The sequence below is a fragment of the Phaseolus vulgaris genome, chromosome 10, assembly GCF_000499845.2.
Source record: "Phaseolus vulgaris cultivar G19833 chromosome 10, P. vulgaris v2.0, whole genome shotgun sequence".
Lineage (NCBI taxonomy): Eukaryota > Viridiplantae > Streptophyta > Magnoliopsida > Fabales > Fabaceae > Phaseolus > Phaseolus vulgaris.
In genome coordinates this window covers 9,212,559-9,232,818 of record NC_023750.2, presented here as the reverse complement: position 1 = coordinate 9,232,818, position 20,260 = coordinate 9,212,559, and the positions used below count along the sequence as shown (strand labels likewise).

Genomic DNA, 20,260 nt, shown 5'->3' with positions numbered 1-20,260 from the left:
ACGTGACAATGTCCATGGCTTTATGATTTGTAATTCAACATTTTCTGACACACCCTATCCAACCCAATGGAGAAGCAGTGAATGAAAGTGTGATGAAACAAAAGTTAAGAAACTGAATGACTAAGTTAGAGCATTGAATTGTACCCTCCCACACTCTCAGTTTTTGTGTTTCTGTTTCTGTTTTGTGTGTTGACGTACAAACAAGTGAATGCTTTTGCTTGCCATCTACAACACTGCAATGCACTCACTCCATCCATTCCAACCAGCACAACTCATCATACCCTATTATATCAACACATATGAGTTTGGTGTTGAGGACATGATCAATGAAATGCAATCTTGAGTTCTTGGCATCATGAACAACACCAGGAATGTCACTCACCATCATCACACCAGAGGTCACAGCTTCAATGGCTTTGCCAACATCCGTCCCTTCTCCTACACAATTTCTTCCCAAGGTCCTACCTAACTCCTCATATTGCTACCCTCCTTCATTCACTCAACGTTTTCTCTTCCATTTCTTAATTATGTTTTTGTTTATTGCAATCATAAACTCAACTTTGCTAATGTGACTTTGTAATTCAATGTCATTAATCACTTCTTTGATTGTTTCTGGATAGGGAAACCGGGGAAACTTTCATTTGAATCAGCAAAACTGGCCACCATCGGGATTGATGATCTACTGTCATCCACCGAAGGAGGAAAGCATGACTATGATTGGTAACACTGCATTTCATTCTCTGTCACCTTTTATCATACTAGACACTGTATTCTTCCACTGGATAATGTGAGTATTCAGCTAGCTATGTTTTTGGCTCTATGTTACCATTGTAATTGTTGTGAGTTGCAATTCAATTTCAATGCCATAGATCAATAATCAAAAGCATACAAAAGCCAAAGCATGACTCCCAATTGCCCTGAATCTTGCTACACGCATTAGTAAAACAAACTGATGCAACACACACTTTCAATGTCATGTCAACTCATACATATATTGTTTGATCTGTTTCTGTGGTTGGCTTCATGTTTCCTCACCTTTTGAAATGACAGACTGCAGCTTCAAATAGTTCCCAATGTTGGCACATGCATTTGTGATACTCGATTTTTAACCACTGCTATTGTGTGTTGTAGGCTCCTTACTCCCCCGGAGACCCCTCATTTACCATCATCAGAAGGTTTATCCCAACCAACTTTGGTGCCTCCAAGAAGCAGTTTGGGTCGACCAATGTCATACAGTCATGCCTCAACGGTATGCTCCAGCATAGGCATAAGCACTGTGATGCTCAATTATTTTAGACCTTTTTTTTGCTTACAAGTTTATTAGTGCTTTATCAATAAGATGAAGTAATTGCAGCAAGATATATTAGTTGTCAAGCTTAAGTGAAGAAGTATTGGCTTTTTGTTAATGCCATGCTTATTACTTAGTGCAGCTTCTTTACATGCCTTTCACCGGTCCCTTTGAGTAACTTCAACTGCACTCCAATGTGCTATCATTAAATTTATGTTTGCTTTCAACTCATAAAAATTAAACTCAAGCATACTCAACCTCTCAGAAGAGCTAGACGATGCATCTTTTCTGATAATTACTCATACTTGTTTGGATAACCATTCCAACAAACATTTATAGGAGAAGACAAGAAACTAAAGTTGGCTCCTTCTGAATTCTATATCTTGTTTCTTTCCATAACAACAAATTGGTATTCTGATATTATATGAACACAGCATAAAAGAATAATTCACTCTGTTGTTATGCATAAATTCTTAAAACATTACATATCTTTCAGCTTTCTGCCTCACAATCAGAGAACAACAACACTCACTCTCACTCAAGACCAGCAAGAAGTGGTTCAGTGACTCGCAGTCCAAACAGATCCTCCTCCATCCATAACACAAGGCCATCCTCTCCCATAACTCGCTCTCCATCTGCAGCAAGGTCTTCCACTCCAACCTCACGCCAAACAACAACACCAACACCCCCAAGAGCACTTTTACCACGCTCATTTCCCAGTTCTACCACTGACACCAACAAAACTAGAACATCACAAGTCTCAAGACCCTCCACTCCAAGCTCAACTCCAAGGCCATCCATTCCTGCCAACTTGCATTCACCATCTGCCACTTCAAGGTCTCCTTCGCGGCCCTCTACTCCCTCTCGCCGCCATTCTCTGCCATCTCCATTACCATCAGCCACGCGTGTTGCACGCAGTTCTGCTACTCCTCGTCCCCAGCTAATCGTGCCACCTGATTTTTCTCTTGAAACACCACCAAACCTCAGAACAACATTGCCTTCTGATAGACCTGTTTCTGCAGGCAGGTCTCGTCCTGGTGCTGTTGCTACTCTTCCTTTGAAGCCCAACTCAGAAATGCAAACCCCAGTTGTCACCGTGTCAAGGAGACAGCCATCTCCTATTGCCAACAGGGGGAGGCTCTCTGAGTACACATCAAAAACCCGTGTCCATGGAAATGCCGGTGATGCCTCTGAGCTAGTTGCTAGGAAATCTGTGAAGTCTTCGACTACAGCCTCAGACAACAATGGTCTGGGAAGGACCATCTCAAAGAAATCATTGGATATGGCTATCAGACACATGGTAAGTCCATTTCTGCAATCACAATTTACTCCTTAAAGATCTTGTGTCATAATGGTGCAATGAAAATGAACCCTTTTCATTTAGGATGTGAGGAACGGGTCAGGAACTCTTCGTTCACTTTCAAGTGCCACACTCTACCCTCAGAGTGTTCGAACTTCAACTCCCAAGACACACCACACTCGAGGTTTGAGTGTTGCATCGTCAATGAACATCAACGGAAGCCTCCAAAGCAGAAACAATGGAAACAACACTAACAGGAAAAATGGAAGAGAGAAAGGTGAAAGGCAAAAACAGTACTTGGGAAAATTGAATGCAGTGGTAGATGTGTATCCTTATGATTCAGTATTGCTTAAAGAAGATTTGAACAACACAAACTGGCTGCATAGTGTTGATGGAAAGTGTGATGAAGGAGCTATCTTTGACAATGGATTTGAATCCCTGCCAGAACCCTTTGGATTCTACTAGCATTCTCCTTCTCACAGTAATTTGTAATATGCTATTTACTGCTTCATTATCGTGTCTCAGAGCTGGGGAAATGAACTTGTTACATGAAATGCATGGATTAACTTCGATCTTACAGTAATACCATGCAAAAAATTATCAATTATGCATAGTCAGAAATAAAAGAAGACACCTCAAAATCAAATATATTATTATTTTATTCTAAAATTTTGTTTATATTCATTTTAATTAAAAAAAAACATAATATTTTATTATTAAAAGGGGTTGTAAAGTAGAATTGAAAGAAAAAAAACATAGTGTCAAATAATTTAAAATATAAATTACTGATATGTTGATAATCCTGTGATAGAATTTATTTTGTCTTTGGGCTTGATTTGGGCCTTTTTACCTTCTGTAACCCATCATGTACTTAGGCCCAGTTTACGCTTTTCTTTCCTTTTATATTGCACACCCTTGTATTGCTTTACGTACCTGTTTTCAATATCAGAATTCTTTCTTTACGTTCTTTTCATTCTTCATCACTTTCCCTTTTCCCTTTCTTTTAGGGTTTCGTTTTTGTTTGCTTTCTCTGTATTACAGAGTGTGGGTTATGGTGTTGTGTGTGTTGTTTTCATGATTGCAGAGAGTGCTCAACTTTATCTTCGTCTTGGAATATTCTCAGGAATCGTATCACCTTGCACGAGATTACAGCTCTGAAAAGAAAAATCATTTTTTGTTGGAACATGAACCCCACGTGAAGAAATAGAACAAATTATAATTGTAAATTAATGCATTTTTACTCTTTTTTTCAAAGTAACATTAGGAAGGCATGGTTGGATTAAACAAATTTAAAAGCTATTTTTTATAAAAAAAAATATCTTATTTGTAATTCAAAAGTAAAAAATACTTTCAAATAAAAAAAAGGCTTCAAATTTTACAATCTGATAATCAAAATGACTTATTGTTCCCGTATCCCAATATACTCCAACATCGCTCAGGAATCGAGTCAATGACAGTTTATATACTTTCTCCTCTTTCAACCCACTGAGACGCCTTTTCAGGACAAAACTGTGACGGAGCACCGAACTCCAAAGCGAACAATACCTCGAATGCGGTGATTGACCCTAGCGATGTTGTCCAACGGACATGAGGTCGGAACATTAATAGGGAGTTCAGTGGTATGCAGTGGATTAAAGCAGCAAGCAGAGAGGCAAACGATGCATACCTGAAAGCGTGGTTGAGAAAAAAAGAGAGATTGTTTTACAGGTGAAATTTTCCTGTGCCACAATCTTAAATAAGAAAAATGAGGGGAAATAGACGAAACACGGAGGAAAACGACGGAGGGACACCCGAGATGCTGATGAAGATGATGGAAGTTATGAGAAAGCAAAACGAAGAACGAGCAAAGGAGTTTAGAAGGGCTCAGAAGGAGATGAGGTGGGAAGGTGAGCGAGCGAGGGAGATGTTGGAGGAATCATTACAAATTTAAAATCAGTTGCAGCGAAGGAATGAAGAGCTCGAGCTGCAATTGGATCAGCACGTGATGGGTCGGTTTGAGGAGGGTAACGAGGATGATCGAGATTTTCAACCATTTACGGAGGAAATCTTAAGAGAACCAATCCCAGCGGGCTATGTTTTTCCAAAAATGGGAACTTTCGTTGGAAAGCAAGATCCGGGTGTTCATTTAAAAAATTTCCGAACCCAAATGTTGATCTGTGGGGGTTCGGAGGCGACAAAGTGCAAGATGTTTGCGGGTACTTTGGTGGGTACGATGTTGGATTGGTTTAGCAGCTTGCCAGAAGGATCGGTAATGTCGTTTGAAGTATTCACCAGATTATTCATGGCTCATTTTTCGGCCAATAAGGTGAAACCCTTGGGATTGGCAGATTTGTTCAAGTTAAAACAAGCAAAGAAAGAATCCATAAAGCAGTTCTTGTGTCGATTTAGTGATTTAGTGAAGTAATGGTACAAATCCCGGAGCCTAATGAGAGAATGTTTGTGGAGGCTTTCACGAGAGGTCTGAGAGCGGGAACTTTTGGCGAGTCTTTGATAGAAAGAAGACCAAAAAGCATGGAAGCAGTGAAAGTTAGAGCTATCTCACACATCAAAGTAGAGGAGTTTATTGAAAAGGGAAGATGAAAAGAAGGACGAAGGCGGAGAAGCAAAGGGAGTTGATAACAGGGGGGACCCATTAGGGTCAACCGAAAGGAAGAAAAGAGGTATGAAGGCCTTTACGGGGGTTTTAGATTCAATGAGGGAAGAGGGCGAAGTGAATGGGGAGGAGGGCGACAGGGTTGGACAGGAAGGCAGGATACATTCAGAGGATGAAGTGAGTGGTTGTCGTCAAGGTTAATGGTCTCTCAGATAGAGATTGTCAAGGATGTGAACACAACAAGGTTATTACGCTTTCCAGAGAAAACGAGTCGAAACTTGGGGCCTAGTAGATATGCATGATGTCATTTCCATAAAACGAATGGGCATGATACAGAGGATTGTGTAAAACAAATCGACGCGCTTATTAGAGAAGGAGCGTTGCAGATTTTCAAAGCAAGGAGTGAAGATGATCGGGACCCGAAAAAAGGGAGATCGGGAGAAGGATTTTCGGGGGAGGATCAAACGGTCATGAACAACCCACGATGGGGGAGCTACATACCATCGTCGGTGGATTTTTTGGTGACGGTTTATCCAGTGCAAATCGTAAAAAATATGCACGTGTTGTGATGCTTTTGGAGGAACGTTCGGAAGAGGAACCTTGTATAACCTTCTCGAATGAGGACCTAGTCGATGTCTTCCCCCATGACAACGACCCGGTAGTAATTTCGTTGGTGATGAAAAGTATGAGGGTTTATCGTGTTTTGCTTTATCAGGGCAGTTCGACGGATGTATTATTTTGGGATGCGTTTGTTTTGAGTATCCCAATATAGGAGTTGGAGCCTTTCGATGGAGTGTTAGTGAGATTCTCAGAGGAACCTATTCAGGTACGAGGTTTCTTGGAGACCAGAACAACCTTTGGAGAGGGTGATTTTGCACGAACTATCGATGTCAGGTATATAGTTGTTAATGTGCCATCATCCTATAATATTTTGTTAGGTAGCCCAACTATAAACAAGCTGAGAGCTGTAGTATCTTCAATGCATATGAAGGTGAAATATCTGTGTGAAAACGGTACAGTAGGAATGTTAATGGTGGACCAAAGGGAAGCAAGAAAGTGTTATGAGGGAAGTCTAAAGAATAAAAGATGTTTATATATAGGAAAGGAGGAAGGAAAGTAGGAAAGGAATCTGAATTAGATCCGAGAGTATGTTATGAGCCAGAAGAATCACAACCAATGGAGGATGTGAAGATAATCATGCTGAGGGAAGGGAAGGGTATCAGAATAGGTTGCAATTTGAAACCAGAGTTGGAGGAAGGTATTGTTAGATGTTTGTAGGAGAACTTTGAAGCCTTTGCATGGTCAGTGGACGACATGCCAGGAATTAATCCTGATGTCATATGCCACAAACTGTTTGTCGACAATAGGAGGAAGCCAGTGGTGCAATAGAGGAGGAAATTGGTAGGCGAAAGAAGGGAGGTAGTGAATCAGGAGGTAGAAAAGCTGCGAAAGGTGGGGCATGTGAGGGAAATTCAGTATCCCACGTGGTTGTCTACTGTGGTGTTGGTTAAGAAGTCTAATGGAAAATGCAGAATATGTATAGACTTTACAGATTTAAATAAAGTCTGCCCAAAAGATGCATACCCATTACCGAACATCGATTCCTTGGTGGATGGGGTGGCGGGGTGTGAGCTGTTGAGTTTCATGGATGCTTATTCGGGGTACAATCAAATCAAAATGCACCCGAATGATGAATAGAAAACTGCATTCAGGGGAAGTTTGTCAAATTTCTGTTATACAGTCATGCCTTTTGGATTGAAAAACACAGGAGCCACGTATCAACGATTAATGGATCGTATTTTGAGTGGTTTAATTGGGAGAAATGTGGAGGCATGCGTAGATGATATGGTGGTCAAATCTAAGCATGAGGCTTCACATGTGGAAGACTTAAAAGAGTTGTTCCAAGCATTGGATAAATATAAATTGAAGCTTAATCCGGAAAAATGTGTTTTTGGCGTAAGGGCGGGCAAGTTCTTGAGTTTTATGTTGACTCAGAGAGGGATAGAAATGAATCCAGAGAAATGTTCGACAATCATCAACATGCGAAGTCCGTAATTAGTGAAGGAGGTGCAACAGTTGACGGGACGTTTAACTTCGTTATCCATATTTCTCTCAAAAGCTAGTGATAAAGCATACCCCTTTACTCAGTGTTTAAAGAGTAATACCCATTTCCAATGGACGAAGGAATGTGAGCAGGCATTCTTAAAGTTGAACGAGACCTTAGCAGCTCCATTAATTTTAATCAAGCCATCAGAAGGGAGGTCGATCCTATTATATTTATGTGTGACGGACAAGGCGATCAGTGCGGTACTAGTGCAAGAGGCGGGGATGGAACAACGAACGATCTACTTTATTAGCAAAATGCTGCAAGGAGCGGAGCTGGGATACCAGAAGTTGAAGAAAGTAGCTTTGGCGATCGTTGTAGCTGCCAGGAGATTAAGGTACTATTTTCAGAATTTCCAAGTTATTGTTAAAACATATTTACCTGTTAAGCAAGTTTTACAAAAAATAGATTTAGCGAAAAAAAATGATGAAATGGGTAATAGAACTGTCAGAACATGGATTAATATATGAGTTAAGGGGTCTGGTTCAGACCCAAATGTTGGCCAATTTCGTGGCTGAGTTAACGTCATCAGAAGATGAACATCAAGACAAACATGATAAATGGATGTTATCAGTAGATGGTGCATCAAATATTAAAGGTAGCAGAGCAAGAGTAATATTGGAGGACTCAGATGGGGTGTTGGTTGAGCAGTCAGTAAAATTTGCCTTTAAGGCCAACAATAATCAAGCGGAGTATGAGGCTCTCTTAGCAGGAATGCGGTTAGCTGTTCACATGGGAGTAAAAAGTTTGATGGTGTGGAGTGATTCACAGCTGGTAACCGAGCAGGTAGCTGGAAACTTTCAAGCGAAGGACCCGCATTTGACAAAATATATGGCCCAGGTACGTGTGATGACTAAAGAATTTGCGGATTTTGAATTGGTATATGTACCTAAAGATCAGAACGCAAGGGCAGATTTACTGTCAAAACTAGCAAGTACCAAGAGGCCCGACAGTCACAGGTCGGTGATTCAAGAAAATCTCGAGTTTCCTAGTGTCTCGGTGGACGACGTAATGCAAGTCACGACGGGAAAGCTAGGGAAAGAAGAGGGGTGGACGAACATGTATAAGAAATGGTTGTGTGATGGGGAGGAACTTATGGATAAGCAAGAATTGGTAATATTGCGCAAGAACAAGGGTCGGTACGTACTGGTTAACGATAAATTGTACAGTATAGGATACTCGATGCCTTTACTGAGATGTGTGGAGAGTCCGCAAAAGGAAAGGATTGTGTAGGAAGTTCATAAAGGGATGTGTGAGAGCCACATCGGTGGCCAAGCTCTCTCTATTAAGATATTGAGAGCAGGTTTCTTTTGGTCAATGCTATGAGAGGATTGCATGTTATATGTCAAAAAGTGTGATGAATGTCAACAACACGACAATCTAATACAGGAGCCAGTAGAATATTTGTTTTCAATGGTAACACCATGGCCTTTCTTTAGGTGGGGAATAGATATTTTAGGACCCTTTCCAATCACAGTTGGGCAGTTTAAATTTATTGTGGTCGTCATCGAGTATTTTACGAAATGGATAGAAGTAGAGCCATTAACCACGATAACAACTGAGAAAATGGTGAAATTTATTTGGAAATCTATAATATGCAGGTTTGGTGTGCCCAAGGAGTTGGTATCAAACAACGACACTTAGTTTATGAGCAGCAGGGTTCGGGACATGTGCAAGGAAATAGGAATCAAACAGATATTCACATCAGTAGAACATCCCCAAACAAATGAGCAGGTAGAAGCTGTGAACAAGATAATTTTGCAGGGATTAAAGAAGAAGGTAGAACATGCTAAGGCACGATGGGTAGAGTTGTTACCAGAGATTGTATGGTCTTATCATACTACGGTACAATCAACAATGAGAGAAATCTTGTTTAGCTTGGTGAACGGGACGAATGCAGTGATACCTGTGGAATTGAGTGTGCCTTCAAGAAGAGTGGAAGATTTTAGGGAGCCAGAGTCACAAGTAGGAAGATTGTTGCATCTCGATATGGTTGATGAGTTAAGAGAAACAGTCAGAATCAGAGAAGTTGCCGCTAAACGGATGATTGAAACCAAGTTCTTGAGTCGAGTTAATCACAAGGGATTCCGTAAAGGAGATTTGGTGCTGAGGAAGGCAAGAGAAAATAAGAAGGATAGTAAGTTGGCGGCAAGATGGACAGAACCATATCGGGTCCGAGAGATACTGGGAAAAGGAGCATACTGCTTGGAAACTCTGGATGGTGGGATAATACCAAGGACATGAAATATAACTAGCCTTCGTTTTTATTATAGTTAGTGTGTTCTTATGATATGATGAAATAAAGGCATGGGTATGCCAAGCTTTTGATTTTTGTTTGAAATAAGTGTTGATGGTTTATATTAGCATGAATTATGAACAACATTATATTCTTGTTTTGAGATAAAATAGTGGTGACTCATATACGTTCTTCAATATGATTAATTGTGATAAGATGTGAGATAATACATAGCCAAAGGATTAGGTAGCTTGGTAGGATGCCAACCTTGCTATGACCTAATCCAGTAGAGTTACTGTACCGGGCGTTGACTATGGTCAACACATGGTGGGACCCATCAGGGGCACAATGAGGTAAGAAAGGGGGTTGATCAGGTATCGAGTGTTGACCGGTCTCGGACCAAGAAGTGCTCATATCTGAGTGGTGCCACCCCCCGATACCCACGGGCAGGAACAACCGTGGAGAGGGCGACACGGTAGGGGAGTGGAAGCCTCGGGCCTCGGTACCCTGAAGAGTAGTAATAGACAAGAAAGGTGGTTTCCAAGCCACACCCTCAGTCCTAGCAGGGAGAGACTCAACTCACGGCGTATCTGTGCATGAGGTGTGGGGATGCGATAGTACACGCCACCGTTAGAGAACCACTGGGATAGAGACGACCCATGAGAGGGCCACGTCCCAGGAGGTAATCTACATGCATGGCACGTGGGGGAGGTAGAGACACTCATAGGGCGAGTGACCAGGATCTGGGTGCATGAGTTGGCACCCAAGCAGTCACCCCCCGCAGGATGCACTCTGAGAGGGGAAGCTTTACACGCTGGGATTTCTCTAAGGTAGGGGCTACAGTGTTGTAAGGCTGCACCTACAAATAGGCTTAATGTCAGAGGGAAACATGTGGCAGAAGCACCAGAAAGGTATATAAGCTCTCGCAGCTGACAAATTAAGGAGTCCTTGTTACGCAGTTCGTAGCTACGCACGAAGGCAATCTCGTCAACCGGCAAGAACAGTTACCAAAGTAATCAATGTAATAGTTGTAAAATTAAGAAGTCCATGCTTAGCATGATGAGTAATCTCGTCAGTTTTAACTGAATGAGTGCCAGCAACGTCGACTAGAAATTTATACAATTAAGAAGACCATGCATAGCATGAGAATAATTTCCTTAGTGCAACTAAAGGAAATTCCGACGTTGTTTGTTTTTTAATATCTGTTAAGAAGATCGTGCAAGACATGGAGTGTGATCTCCTCATCGTGAGCTGTGTGAGGTACCAGCGACATTTTGTTTTGAAAATAATAATATAAAGAAGACCATGTATTGCATGGAACGAACCTTTTTCAGTTTAGCTAAAAGTGGTATTAACGTCGTTGGTTGATTAGTTTATATGTTACGAAGACCATACATGACATGAAGCTTAATATAGTAGAATAAATATGCACATATAGAGTTTGGCAAAAGCAGATAAATACAAGGAGTTCACCAGAAAATAACATGCTTATAATATAGTTACTCCTAGACTATCTTCCCATTCACCACAATTTTGAATGGGTCGAATTCTGATTGGTTGAGGTCAGGATAGAGAGCTCGGAATTGTTCCAAGGCGACGCTAAAACCATCCACGAAGCCACGAGCGATCTCATCTTTGGCAGCTTCAAGGGCGGTGTCAAGGGTCTGCACTTTGGTTTGGAGAAGATTCTCAGTGGTAGCAAACTCCTTTTGTTTCAAAGACATCTCAGTCAAAGTTTGTTGCAGTTTGAAGTGGGGATCGTCTCTATCCCGAGAACTGTCGTGAAGTTGAGTTTCCAAAAGAGCAACGTTCTTTTGTGTTGTGGCCAAATCTTCTTCAAGTTGTTTCCTTTGAGAGTCAAAGAGGGTGACTTGAGTTTCATGTGACCGAGCAAGGTTGTTCAGGTGTTGCAGGAAATCTGTCCAAGTGGTCAGTGTGGGAATGAAGGCAGTACTGGGGGGATTTTTGCTCTGGTATGATTGGCTGCCAGAGGTCGAGTGTTGGTGGGAAGAGTGTTCTGTTTCAGGTATCGGTCGAGAGGTCTTGGTGTGTGTATTCCCCATGCCTGTTCGCTTCAGAGGAAGGGTGTCGGTCTTCTCCGAATCAGCTGAAGGGGCGATGGAGGAGGCCTTTTCCTTCTTCTTTAGGCTAAGCCTCATGTCAGCTCTGCTTAGTGACATGGTGTTTTATGCATGAAAATTATGGTTAGTTGTAAATACAAAGAAGGAATAAATGGAAAAGTAGTGAAGGAGTAAAACACCAATGCAAACTTTAACATCGGTAGGTCAGGGTTCGAGATTTAAGAGTATAGAGGTTTCAAATATGGTGTCCAATTGGTCAAGTGTTGTGCAACCATTTAATTCGTTGTTTTCTAAATCATCAACAGAACGGGGAGTTTGGCTTTGGGGTCGGGGAGACCAATATAAAGGCAAACTGGTTAATAGGTCAAAATCGAGACAATCAGTTTGAATTTTGAGAAACTTTCCTTTAGATGTTTTATAGGAAGACTGAAATAGTGATAAGAGACCTCGGCCGGAGACGCCATAGAGAGAAGCCCAGGAGGTTCGTTTGGAGGGTTTGAATTCAAAAAAGTAAAACAACATGTCGGGTCTAGGAGTAATGTCAAAGTGAGTGTAGAGAATTTGGAAGACCGTGATGAAGGCCCAACTATTGGGGTGGAGTTGAGCGGGAGCAACGTTCATGATAGTCAAAACACCCTTTTCGAAGGATGATAGTGGAAGACGAACGCTGAGTTTAGTAAAGAGAGTTTCGTAAAAGAAGCAGAAAGGTTGTTCGTTCTGGCGGTCTTTGCAAACAGGTTCATCAGGGATGTTAGGAACAACGAGAATGTGGTATTCAAGATCAGAACGACTCAAGGTTTGGGCATGACGGAAGTTTTCAATCTTGGTGGAAGAGGTAAAGACAGAGAATTCGCGAAAAATGTCGTGTCTAGCCCAGGAGTAAATGAAGTTGTAATCCATTAAGAGAGAAAGGACAAGTACAATAGTAGAGGATGCAAATAAAGAGTTCAGTAGTATGCAATGGATTAAGGCAGCAAGTCAGAGAGGCAAACGATGTGTACCTAAAAGCACGATTGAGACAAAAAAAAGAGATTGTTCTGATGTTATCTTTTATGCTCTAACTAAGGGTCATCTGTCTTGGCTAGAACACTTACAAATTGAATAATAAAAAAAAATTATATAAAAAATATTTTTAAACGATATAATACATACGTAAAAAAATATCTTCTAGATTACACAATTTAGAAACTTTTAATTATGTAAGAAAGTAACTTTTTAAACTTTGTGATCTCAAAAACATTTTTGACATCGAATTAAATAATTAAAAAAATGATATTGTAAAATTCAAAAGAAACCTTTAAATAAAAGAAGAAAGTGAAGATTTTTAATTTTTTTTTTTTTGAGAAGAAAATTATAAACGTTTAATCACTTTTTTTTTTCTCACACATCACTCTATCCAAACAAAAATAGCTCTCACAAGACTTGTATTTTGTATTTAATATTTGGGATAAAAATAATCTATTTGGGATCCAATTTTTAGTAAATATTTAGTTAAATACATTAGTTATTTTCAATAAAATAATCCATGTATTTTTGAAATATTAAATCATTCAATTTTTAAATATAAATATAATTGAAAAAATCTAAGGAAAAATATTTTGAAAAAAAATATGATTTAATTAACTCTTGAAAAAGAGAAAAAAGACAATAATAAAAGAAAGGACAATAGACAGTTATGATTATGGATAACCTGGAAAACTTGGTACTGATTCGTCTTCAAAGGTCAGAGGTCAAAATTGAATCACCGCATTCATATTTCATATTCCACATTCCATTTTCCTTCACTTCTCTTTAAGGAAGCATCTGGTTTTTATCATTAATAACTTCCATTTCACACCTGAGAAATGTGAATTTCTTAACTTTTCAAAGTCTTTGTCTTCATTCTTTATTCAATGAATTGATTAGTAGGTATTATATTACTTATCAATTATTAATTAACTGCTGTAAATAAAATAACCATGTCTGAACACCAAATACAAATCTTCTGTGTTGGGAACCAAAAAGACATTTATTTATTAACCTGGCCACCATCCAAACGCTTTATCTTCTCTTAGCTATATTCCTCAACTCACTGTCCCAAATCACGGATTCAATTCAAGGAGCGGTTCCTTTTTTGCCCCGAATCTGCAAACTAGGTTTTTTCCCCCAAAGGTCTGTTTTTTATTTTCATTTCGTTTTTTCCTCTGATATTGAACTTTTGGGGTTTCTTTCAATCTGATTCCTAATCCAATTTCACAATTTCTCCCTTCAGTTTTGGTTGTTTTTTCATGGGTTTCTTTTTCTGTTGTGAATGGATGGAAAGTTGGCAGCTTTAAATCCCAGATATAGAACTTGTGCTATTAGAGGCAATAAATCTTGTGTTTTTATCTTCTAAATGAGTTTTCTGAATGAATGATGGGACCCCACTTGCATCGTCATCACCATCACCACCACCCCTGTCATATCATTTAATATCCTTACTTTGCATTTTGGTAATGAAAACTTGGAACAGTTTTTAGAAATCTAAGTAGGAAAATCGTGTCTAACTAGGCTTTGCAATTCTCATGCTGTCTACCTTCATTCTTTTTATTGGAATTCTTACTCTCCTGTGATTGCCATACTAATCCCCTTCTTCAGTCTCTGACTTCCCTGTTGTTTGTTGTTCTTTCTTCGAGTTTTATGGATTTTTGAGAGATTTGTTGTGCCGAAATTCTGTTTGCAGGGTCCTTTTATTGAAGATTTGCAGTGTCGTGGCTTTGAAACAATTACATGGGCAATTGTTTGCATAGGGTGAGAATATTTGGATGCTTCAATTGAAATTTTTTAGTTATTTCTTCTCATATGAACTTGAAAGCCCAATGTTTTCCTGATGTTCTCTGATAAACTGTTATCTTAAAACTGCGTAGGTCATAATTTTGAATGTGTCTGTAGCAATTTTTCTCCCCTCTGGTGTAGTTTATGACTTATGAGGATAGTAGTGTAAGGAAGCCTTGCTGTTGCAACTTTTACTGGTGCTATTTTTCTATGGATTATTTTTTTCTGGGACAAAAACAGAGTTGTTTTCTTGCCACTTGCAGACCTAAATTGTTGCATCTTCAGACAGTCTAAGAACCATTGATAGTACGTCAACACAACTCCAATTGATATAACATAACCAAAGTTCCTCACAGTGAAGTCATAAATTTGTTGTTTATCTGGTCAATCTATGTCGAATTGACATAACTTGTGAATACGGATAGATACAAGAATAAAAATGGTATTAACATTAGGTAACAAGCAACAATTGGATAAAAAAGAACATGTTCAATTGAAAGAGAATTTTGTTACATCTTGTCAAAGACCAACAAAGTTAAAGCTATTAGGTTGAAGTCCCTGAATGGTTTTAGATTCTAGCACACCTTTTCATGTAAAATCCCATTGTAGTTTAAGTTTGTGCTGTTCTTATACTAGTGATATTCATGTAATGTAGAAGAATGGAGGTGACAAGGTTTGAACTTTTGTCCATTTGATTAGAGGCTCTAATACTCTGTAGAAGACCTACTTTGCTAAGAGCTTAAGCTATTTGGTAGAAGCCTATAATTGGAGGAAGTGTTGTGGAAGGGAAAATATTTTATTTCTTTAATAGTTCTGCAAGCCTCATAACACCTCAATGCTTCTAAAACAATTTTGTATATACCAGCTCATGTCTTTCATTAATTCTTAGACTGACTGTAGTTTCATGTTTCTAATGTTTGCAGGAAAATAATACTGACGATGGTGATTCTGATCATCATGTGGATTTTGCTTCTGGGAATGTGCAACTTATTACTACCAAAGAATCTTGGGACCAACATTTGAAACAAGCAAGTAGGGATAGTAAAATTGTAAGTTTTACTTGTTTACACTTGAACTTTGTGTAGGACAATTTTCCTTTGGGTGCAACAGTTAATTCTAAAGCTTCATGTTTAACAGGTTATTGCAAATTTCAGTGCAACATGGTGTGGTCCTTGTAAGATGATTGCTCCATATTACTGCGACTTGTCCGAGAAACACTCGTCTATCATGTTCTTATTAGTCGACGTGGATGAACTGGCAGTAAGTAGAGAAGTTGCATATGTTATTTATTTGGAAGTGAAGTTCCTCCATTGATCAATTTATTACTTCCACACACAGCACTCTAGGCAACAGAGAACTCTTTATATGGAAACCAATGATCAAGGATGAAAATTTGTTGGATGTTATGGGACTAAATTATTGTCTTCTCCTTGTGTGACAGCAATAAACATGGTTTTGTTGTATTTTGCAGGACTTCAGCACTTCCTTGGACATCAAAGCCACACCAACTTTCTTCTTTTTTAAAGATGGAAAAGAGTTTGACAAACTTGTAGGAGCCAACAAGCCAGAGCTGGAGAAGAAGATTGCTGCGATTACTGATGGAGTTCCTCAATTTCAACCGTAATTGTTGTTGTATGTCAATTTGTAGAACCTGTGTTCTTCCCTTCTCTCTTCAGAACCAGTGGCAGTGTGTATTCTGCATGTTTTCCTGTGACATTGTCATTGTATTTATTTTCACTGTAAATATATGTGTGCTTTATGCTTTACAGAATATTGATTTGAGTGATTATATATTTTCACAAGTTACTGTTGCTATTTAATCTTCGTGAAACATACACAAATTATGTTGGTAGTATTGACAAAGTAAAATGTTTTTCACAATACCAATGGAAACACACGAGTTTCTGTATCCATTTTTTTAGTGATAATAATAAATTAAAAAATTAGATATTATAATAATTATTCTAAAATAATTTTTTTTATTAATTGTTATGATTGTAATTATAAAAGATTGTAAAATGAGTTGTATTGATAAAAGTAAAATAGAAATCTCCTTACAATATTTTTCTCAAAAATGTATTTTTATCTTTCATGAACTAGTGGAGAAAATATGTTGAAAAAAAAGAGATGGTTGTAACTATCTATATATATATATATATATATAAAGGTAATAAAATTATAAATAATGATAGTAACTAAAATAATAATAATAAATATAAATTACATACTTAATAATAATTAAAATAAAATTATTAAATAATAAAATTATTTTTTTAATTTTTATTTGATTTGATTTGATTTTTTAAAAATATATTTTATAGATATTTATTAAATTTTAATTAACTAAAATTTATAAAAAAAATATCTCATATTTTATTGTTTAAATATTTTTTAGAGAAATAATAAATTTGTAACTTATATTTTACATATTTAAAAAAAAAAAATCTTCTTATAACTTATAACTCTTAAATCACTCTAAATCCTATCTGAAAAAGTTCTCTCACTGATCCAAACAAGCGTGTTCCGGAATGAAGCAATCGAAGGATCCGTTCGAAGCAGCGTTCGAGGAATCACCGCCTGAATCTCCGACGGAGACAGAGGCAGATTCAATCCATAACCATAGCCATAACCATAATCATAATCAAAACCCTATTCCTTCTCCTTCTCTTCTACCCCTCAATCCAGGGCCTCCACAGAAGGCGAGTGCGGTCGTCAAGAACAAAGACAAAGACAAGGACAAGGACGATGAAGAGGAGGAGGAAGAAGACAACATGGACGTTGAGCTTTCCAAGCTCCCTTCCACCGGCGACCCTCACAAAATGGCCAAGATGCAGTTCGTAACTCACTTCACTTCAATTCAAATTCGTTACCTTTTTTTACCTTATTTACCAATTTCATCCCTTTTCTTTTTCAGGGCTATTTTGTCGCAATTCAGCAATGAGCAGATGAGTAGATACGAGTCCTTTCGGAGGGCTGGGTTTCAGAGAGCTAACATGAAAAGGGTGTGTCTTCTTCTCTTCTTATATTATCCCAGTTGGGTTTCATTGCTTTGCTTTGCCAAATTTAACACTTTCTCAAGATGCATGTTTGTATTCACCTTGTATCATTTAAAATCACGTTGAAATACCAGTTAATGTGATTTTAGGTATATATTCACATTTTTTATTTGTCACTTTAGCTGTATATTCACATGTTTGATTTAATCCAGTTAATGTGATTAGAGGAAAATGTTCCCTTGTTTGACTTTGCTTTAAGGAACTGTGACATGGATTAATTTCGAGTTGAAGCAACTTTAATGGTTTTTGTGTTGGGTAAAACACGTTATACTGATTTATACTGTTAACGTGCTTTTGGATTTGGATTTCATTTGTTTTGATAGGAGATTGAAACATGAGAAAATTACAATGACACTCCCGATATTTCTTGTTTGAAATTGTACATGACCCCTCTGTTTTTTTTTAATGTTTACAGTAACCTTTCTTACAGTGTTGCATGGGGTAATTGTTACTTAGTGATCTTTATTACAGAGTTGCACCATGTAATGTGTTTCCTGAGTATTGTATGGATGATGTGTTTTTGACGTTTGTTGTTTCTTCCGTACAGGGTTGCTCTGTGTAATGTGTTTTATTGGTATTGTATAGAGGAAGTAACTGTAATGTATTTTAAACATTTATATACAAGAGGAGTTAGTGTAGGGTAGGGATTAAAAAGGCAGAGGGTAGATTTGATGAAATCTCAGGACTGTGTAATTTATGGAAATAAAAACAAGTATGGTTTTGGATTGGTGGCTTGTTGATGTTAAGGAAATTTTACCCGGGAAGTTAATAGGTGTAAGTAAAATATGATGGAGAAAAAAGAATAAGGGCATCACAGATATGTTATCAATGTCATTGCATCAAACAATCATAGAGAGATCAATAAGCTGCTGTATTTAATGAAATTGATCATCTGTCAGAATTGAAGCTTTATGGATTAGACGAGTAGAATGGTTTATTTCTTGATTGATGAAAAAATAATTTTAATGTCAAGACTCGTAGAGGATTAAATTATACCACCACCACCTTACAGTTGGACTTTGTCCAATTTTTAGCTGATTGAGGTAACCTTTTGCATTTTCTCCTGGGTTATTAGCTTGGTGTGTGCATGCTGCTTCTTTTGGATTTAACTCATAATTTTGCAGTTGTTTTTACGAATTATCATTCTTTATATCCAAATTTGAACTAGTAATTTATATAACAATATTTTATGAAATTTTCTCCTCTCCCTCCCTCCCTCTATCAGTTATTGGCTAGCATCACTGGGACCCAGAAGATTTCAGTGCCAATTACGATTGTAGTATCAGGCATTGCAAAAATGTTTGTTGGTGAAGTTGTTGAAACAGGTAAGGCTAGTTTTCCTTTGTAAGTTTGAGCACTTCCTTCTAAAATTATTGCAAAATGCAAACAAATATCACAGTAATAATTTCAAGGATATGCACAGATTTTGCATAATTCCAATTGTTTATATTAATCAATTGTAGTATTTTTTGCAGCTAGAATAGTTATGAAAGAAAGGAAGGAATCTGGACCAATTCGGCCTTGTCATCTGCGAGAAGCGTATAGACGACTAAAACTTGAAGGAAAAGTATTTAAGAGATCAGCCTCCAGACTCTTCCGGTAGATGGCCAAATATGAATATTGTGCATGATATCACTACTTTGCAAAAGGAAGATTTAATTTTGCAGTCAGTATCTGTTTATCATTTACAATATAAATTATATCTACCAAATATGAATACTGTGCATGATATCACTACTTTGCAAAAGGAAGATTCAATTTTGCAGTCTGTATCTATTTATGATTTACAATATAAAAAGATTCACATTTCTGTGACTCAGCTAGCATTTTATCTTTTTCTCATATATTCTCACGAGTCAGCTTTCTTGATCATAATTCTTTCCACTATGTTTGCATTCTGATGAGTAATATGTTTACATTCTGATGAGTAATATGTTTACATTCGGATGAGTACTGTTCACGGGCAGGGTGGAGTGAAAATAAGAACTTAGGTTTCACTTTACATTGCATGCAAAGATTCATGTGAAAATGCACAATGAACTTATCCTTCACTTTACATTGCATGCAAGGATTCATGTGAAAATGCACAATGAACTTATCTTTCACTTTACATTGCATGCAAAGATTCATGTGAAAATGCACAATGGTGATGCATGCATGTGAGCTTGTTCGTGAAGTGGTGTTGTTGAGTAAAGAGGTGGTTTTGTGGAGCTATCACGGGTGATTGTTAGAGTTCTTGAACATTTTCAAGTGTAAATGTAAGATGCCATGGAGATAATTGATTATGCAGAGGGGATAACTGAAGTGTGAAGAGAAAATCGATTGTCATGTTTTAATATATAAGGTAATTGGTTATAATATAAGAATAATATAATAATAGTTTAAATAATAATAATTATAGAATATAATAATAAAAAATTAGTAATAATAATATATAAATATAATAAAATCGTAAATAATTATTATAATAATAAAAGTCATGATAATAAAGTTAATAATAATAATAAATTGATAAACTTATAATAATAATAGTTTTTGTGAATTTTTTTATACTGTTGACGGTATTAGATATCATATAATTATTTTTCTATGATATTGTATTGTAAAACTTTATCTTCAATATTAATTGCATTCTGAATCTTTACACCAATTTCAATTATGTTTTACAAAATTTATAATTTTACTTCAATTTTTATAATTATTTATATTTTAATTTTATCAAAAATTATTTTCCACAATTTTATGTCTGGCTAAACTTTCAGCGTATTTACTTCAATTGACTTTACAAATAGTAATTATTTCAATTATT

General features: G+C 37.5%; 5 protein-coding genes across 6 annotated transcripts; all 5 read left to right on the top strand.

The window, feature by feature from the left end:
* On the top strand, positions 1 to 3,234 carry LOC137819298 (uncharacterized). Its single transcript, XM_068623099.1, has 5 exons — positions 1 to 458; positions 621 to 720; positions 1,132 to 1,249; positions 1,785 to 2,588; positions 2,673 to 3,234. The coding sequence occupies exons 1-5, from the start codon at positions 356 to 358 to the stop codon at positions 3,051 to 3,053; spliced, it is 1,506 nt and encodes a 501-aa protein (XP_068479200.1). The 5' UTR covers positions 1 to 355; the 3' UTR covers positions 3,054 to 3,234.
* A 4,474-nt stretch (positions 3,235 to 7,708) lies between these two features.
* LOC137814071 (uncharacterized) lies at positions 7,709 to 8,518 on the top strand. Its single transcript, XM_068616618.1, has one exon. The coding sequence runs from the start codon at positions 7,709 to 7,711 to the stop codon at positions 8,516 to 8,518; it is 810 nt and encodes a 269-aa protein (XP_068472719.1).
* Positions 8,519 to 8,953: 435 nt separating this feature from the next.
* Positions 8,954 to 9,529, top strand: LOC137814065 (uncharacterized). Its single transcript, XM_068616605.1, has one exon. The coding sequence runs from the start codon at positions 8,954 to 8,956 to the stop codon at positions 9,527 to 9,529; it is 576 nt and encodes a 191-aa protein (XP_068472706.1).
* A 3,821-nt stretch (positions 9,530 to 13,350) lies between these two features.
* Positions 13,351 to 16,197, top strand: LOC137819060 (thioredoxin H9-like). 2 transcript variants are annotated; one of them, XM_068622784.1, is made up of 5 exons: positions 13,351 to 13,753; positions 14,304 to 14,371; positions 15,319 to 15,444; positions 15,533 to 15,655; positions 15,867 to 16,197. In XM_068622784.1, the coding sequence occupies exons 2-5, from the start codon at positions 14,351 to 14,353 to the stop codon at positions 16,017 to 16,019; spliced, it is 423 nt and encodes a 140-aa protein (XP_068478885.1). In that variant the 5' UTR covers positions 13,351 to 13,753; positions 14,304 to 14,350; the 3' UTR covers positions 16,020 to 16,197. The 2 variants fall into 2 exon arrangements, with proteins under 2 accessions (XP_068478885.1, XP_068478886.1); XM_068622785.1 differs by having other exon boundaries at positions 13,356 to 13,448.
* Positions 16,198 to 16,848: 651 nt separating this feature from the next.
* On the top strand, positions 16,849 to 19,266 carry LOC137818686 (transcription initiation factor TFIID subunit 11). The gene is made up of 4 exons (XM_068622246.1): positions 16,849 to 17,228; positions 17,310 to 17,397; positions 18,677 to 18,776; positions 18,927 to 19,266. The coding sequence occupies exons 1-4, from the start codon at positions 16,924 to 16,926 to the stop codon at positions 19,052 to 19,054; spliced, it is 621 nt and encodes a 206-aa protein (XP_068478347.1). The 5' UTR covers positions 16,849 to 16,923; the 3' UTR covers positions 19,055 to 19,266.
* The last annotated feature ends 994 nt before the right edge of the window (positions 19,267 to 20,260 follow it).

Excerpts from the sequence above, each read along its gene's own strand:
- LOC137819060 (XM_068622784.1), top strand. The coding sequence starts at position 14,351 with ATGGGCAATTGTTTGCATAGG. Across the intron at positions 14,372-15,318 it reads TGGGCAATTGTTTGCATAGG|GAAAATAATACTGACGATGG; the intron begins GTGAGAATATTT and ends TAATGTTTGCAG. Across the intron at positions 15,656-15,866 it reads TCGACGTGGATGAACTGGCA|GACTTCAGCACTTCCTTGGA; the intron begins GTAAGTAGAGAA and ends TGTATTTTGCAG.
- LOC137818686 (XM_068622246.1), top strand. The coding sequence starts at position 16,924 with ATGAAGCAATCGAAGGATCCGTTCGAAGCAGCGTTCGAGGAATCACCG. Across the intron at positions 17,229-17,309 it reads CACAAAATGGCCAAGATGCA|GGCTATTTTGTCGCAATTCA; the intron begins GTTCGTAACTCA and ends TTTCTTTTTCAG. Across the intron at positions 17,398-18,676 it reads AGAGAGCTAACATGAAAAGG|TTATTGGCTAGCATCACTGG; the intron begins GTGTGTCTTCTT and ends TCCCTCTATCAG.
- LOC137814071 (XM_068616618.1), top strand. The coding sequence starts at position 7,709 with ATGATGAAATGGGTAATAGAACTGTCAGAACATGGATTAATATATGAG.
- LOC137814065 (XM_068616605.1), top strand. The coding sequence starts at position 8,954 with ATGTGCAAGGAAATAGGAATCAAACAGATATTCACATCAGTAGAACAT.
- LOC137819298 (XM_068623099.1), top strand. The coding sequence starts at position 356 with ATGAACAACACCAGGAATGTCACTCACCATCATCACACCAGAGGTCAC. Across the intron at positions 459-620 it reads CTACACAATTTCTTCCCAAG|GGAAACCGGGGAAACTTTCA; the intron begins GTCCTACCTAAC and ends GTTTCTGGATAG. Across the intron at positions 2,589-2,672 it reads ATATGGCTATCAGACACATG|GATGTGAGGAACGGGTCAGG; the intron begins GTAAGTCCATTT and ends CTTTTCATTTAG.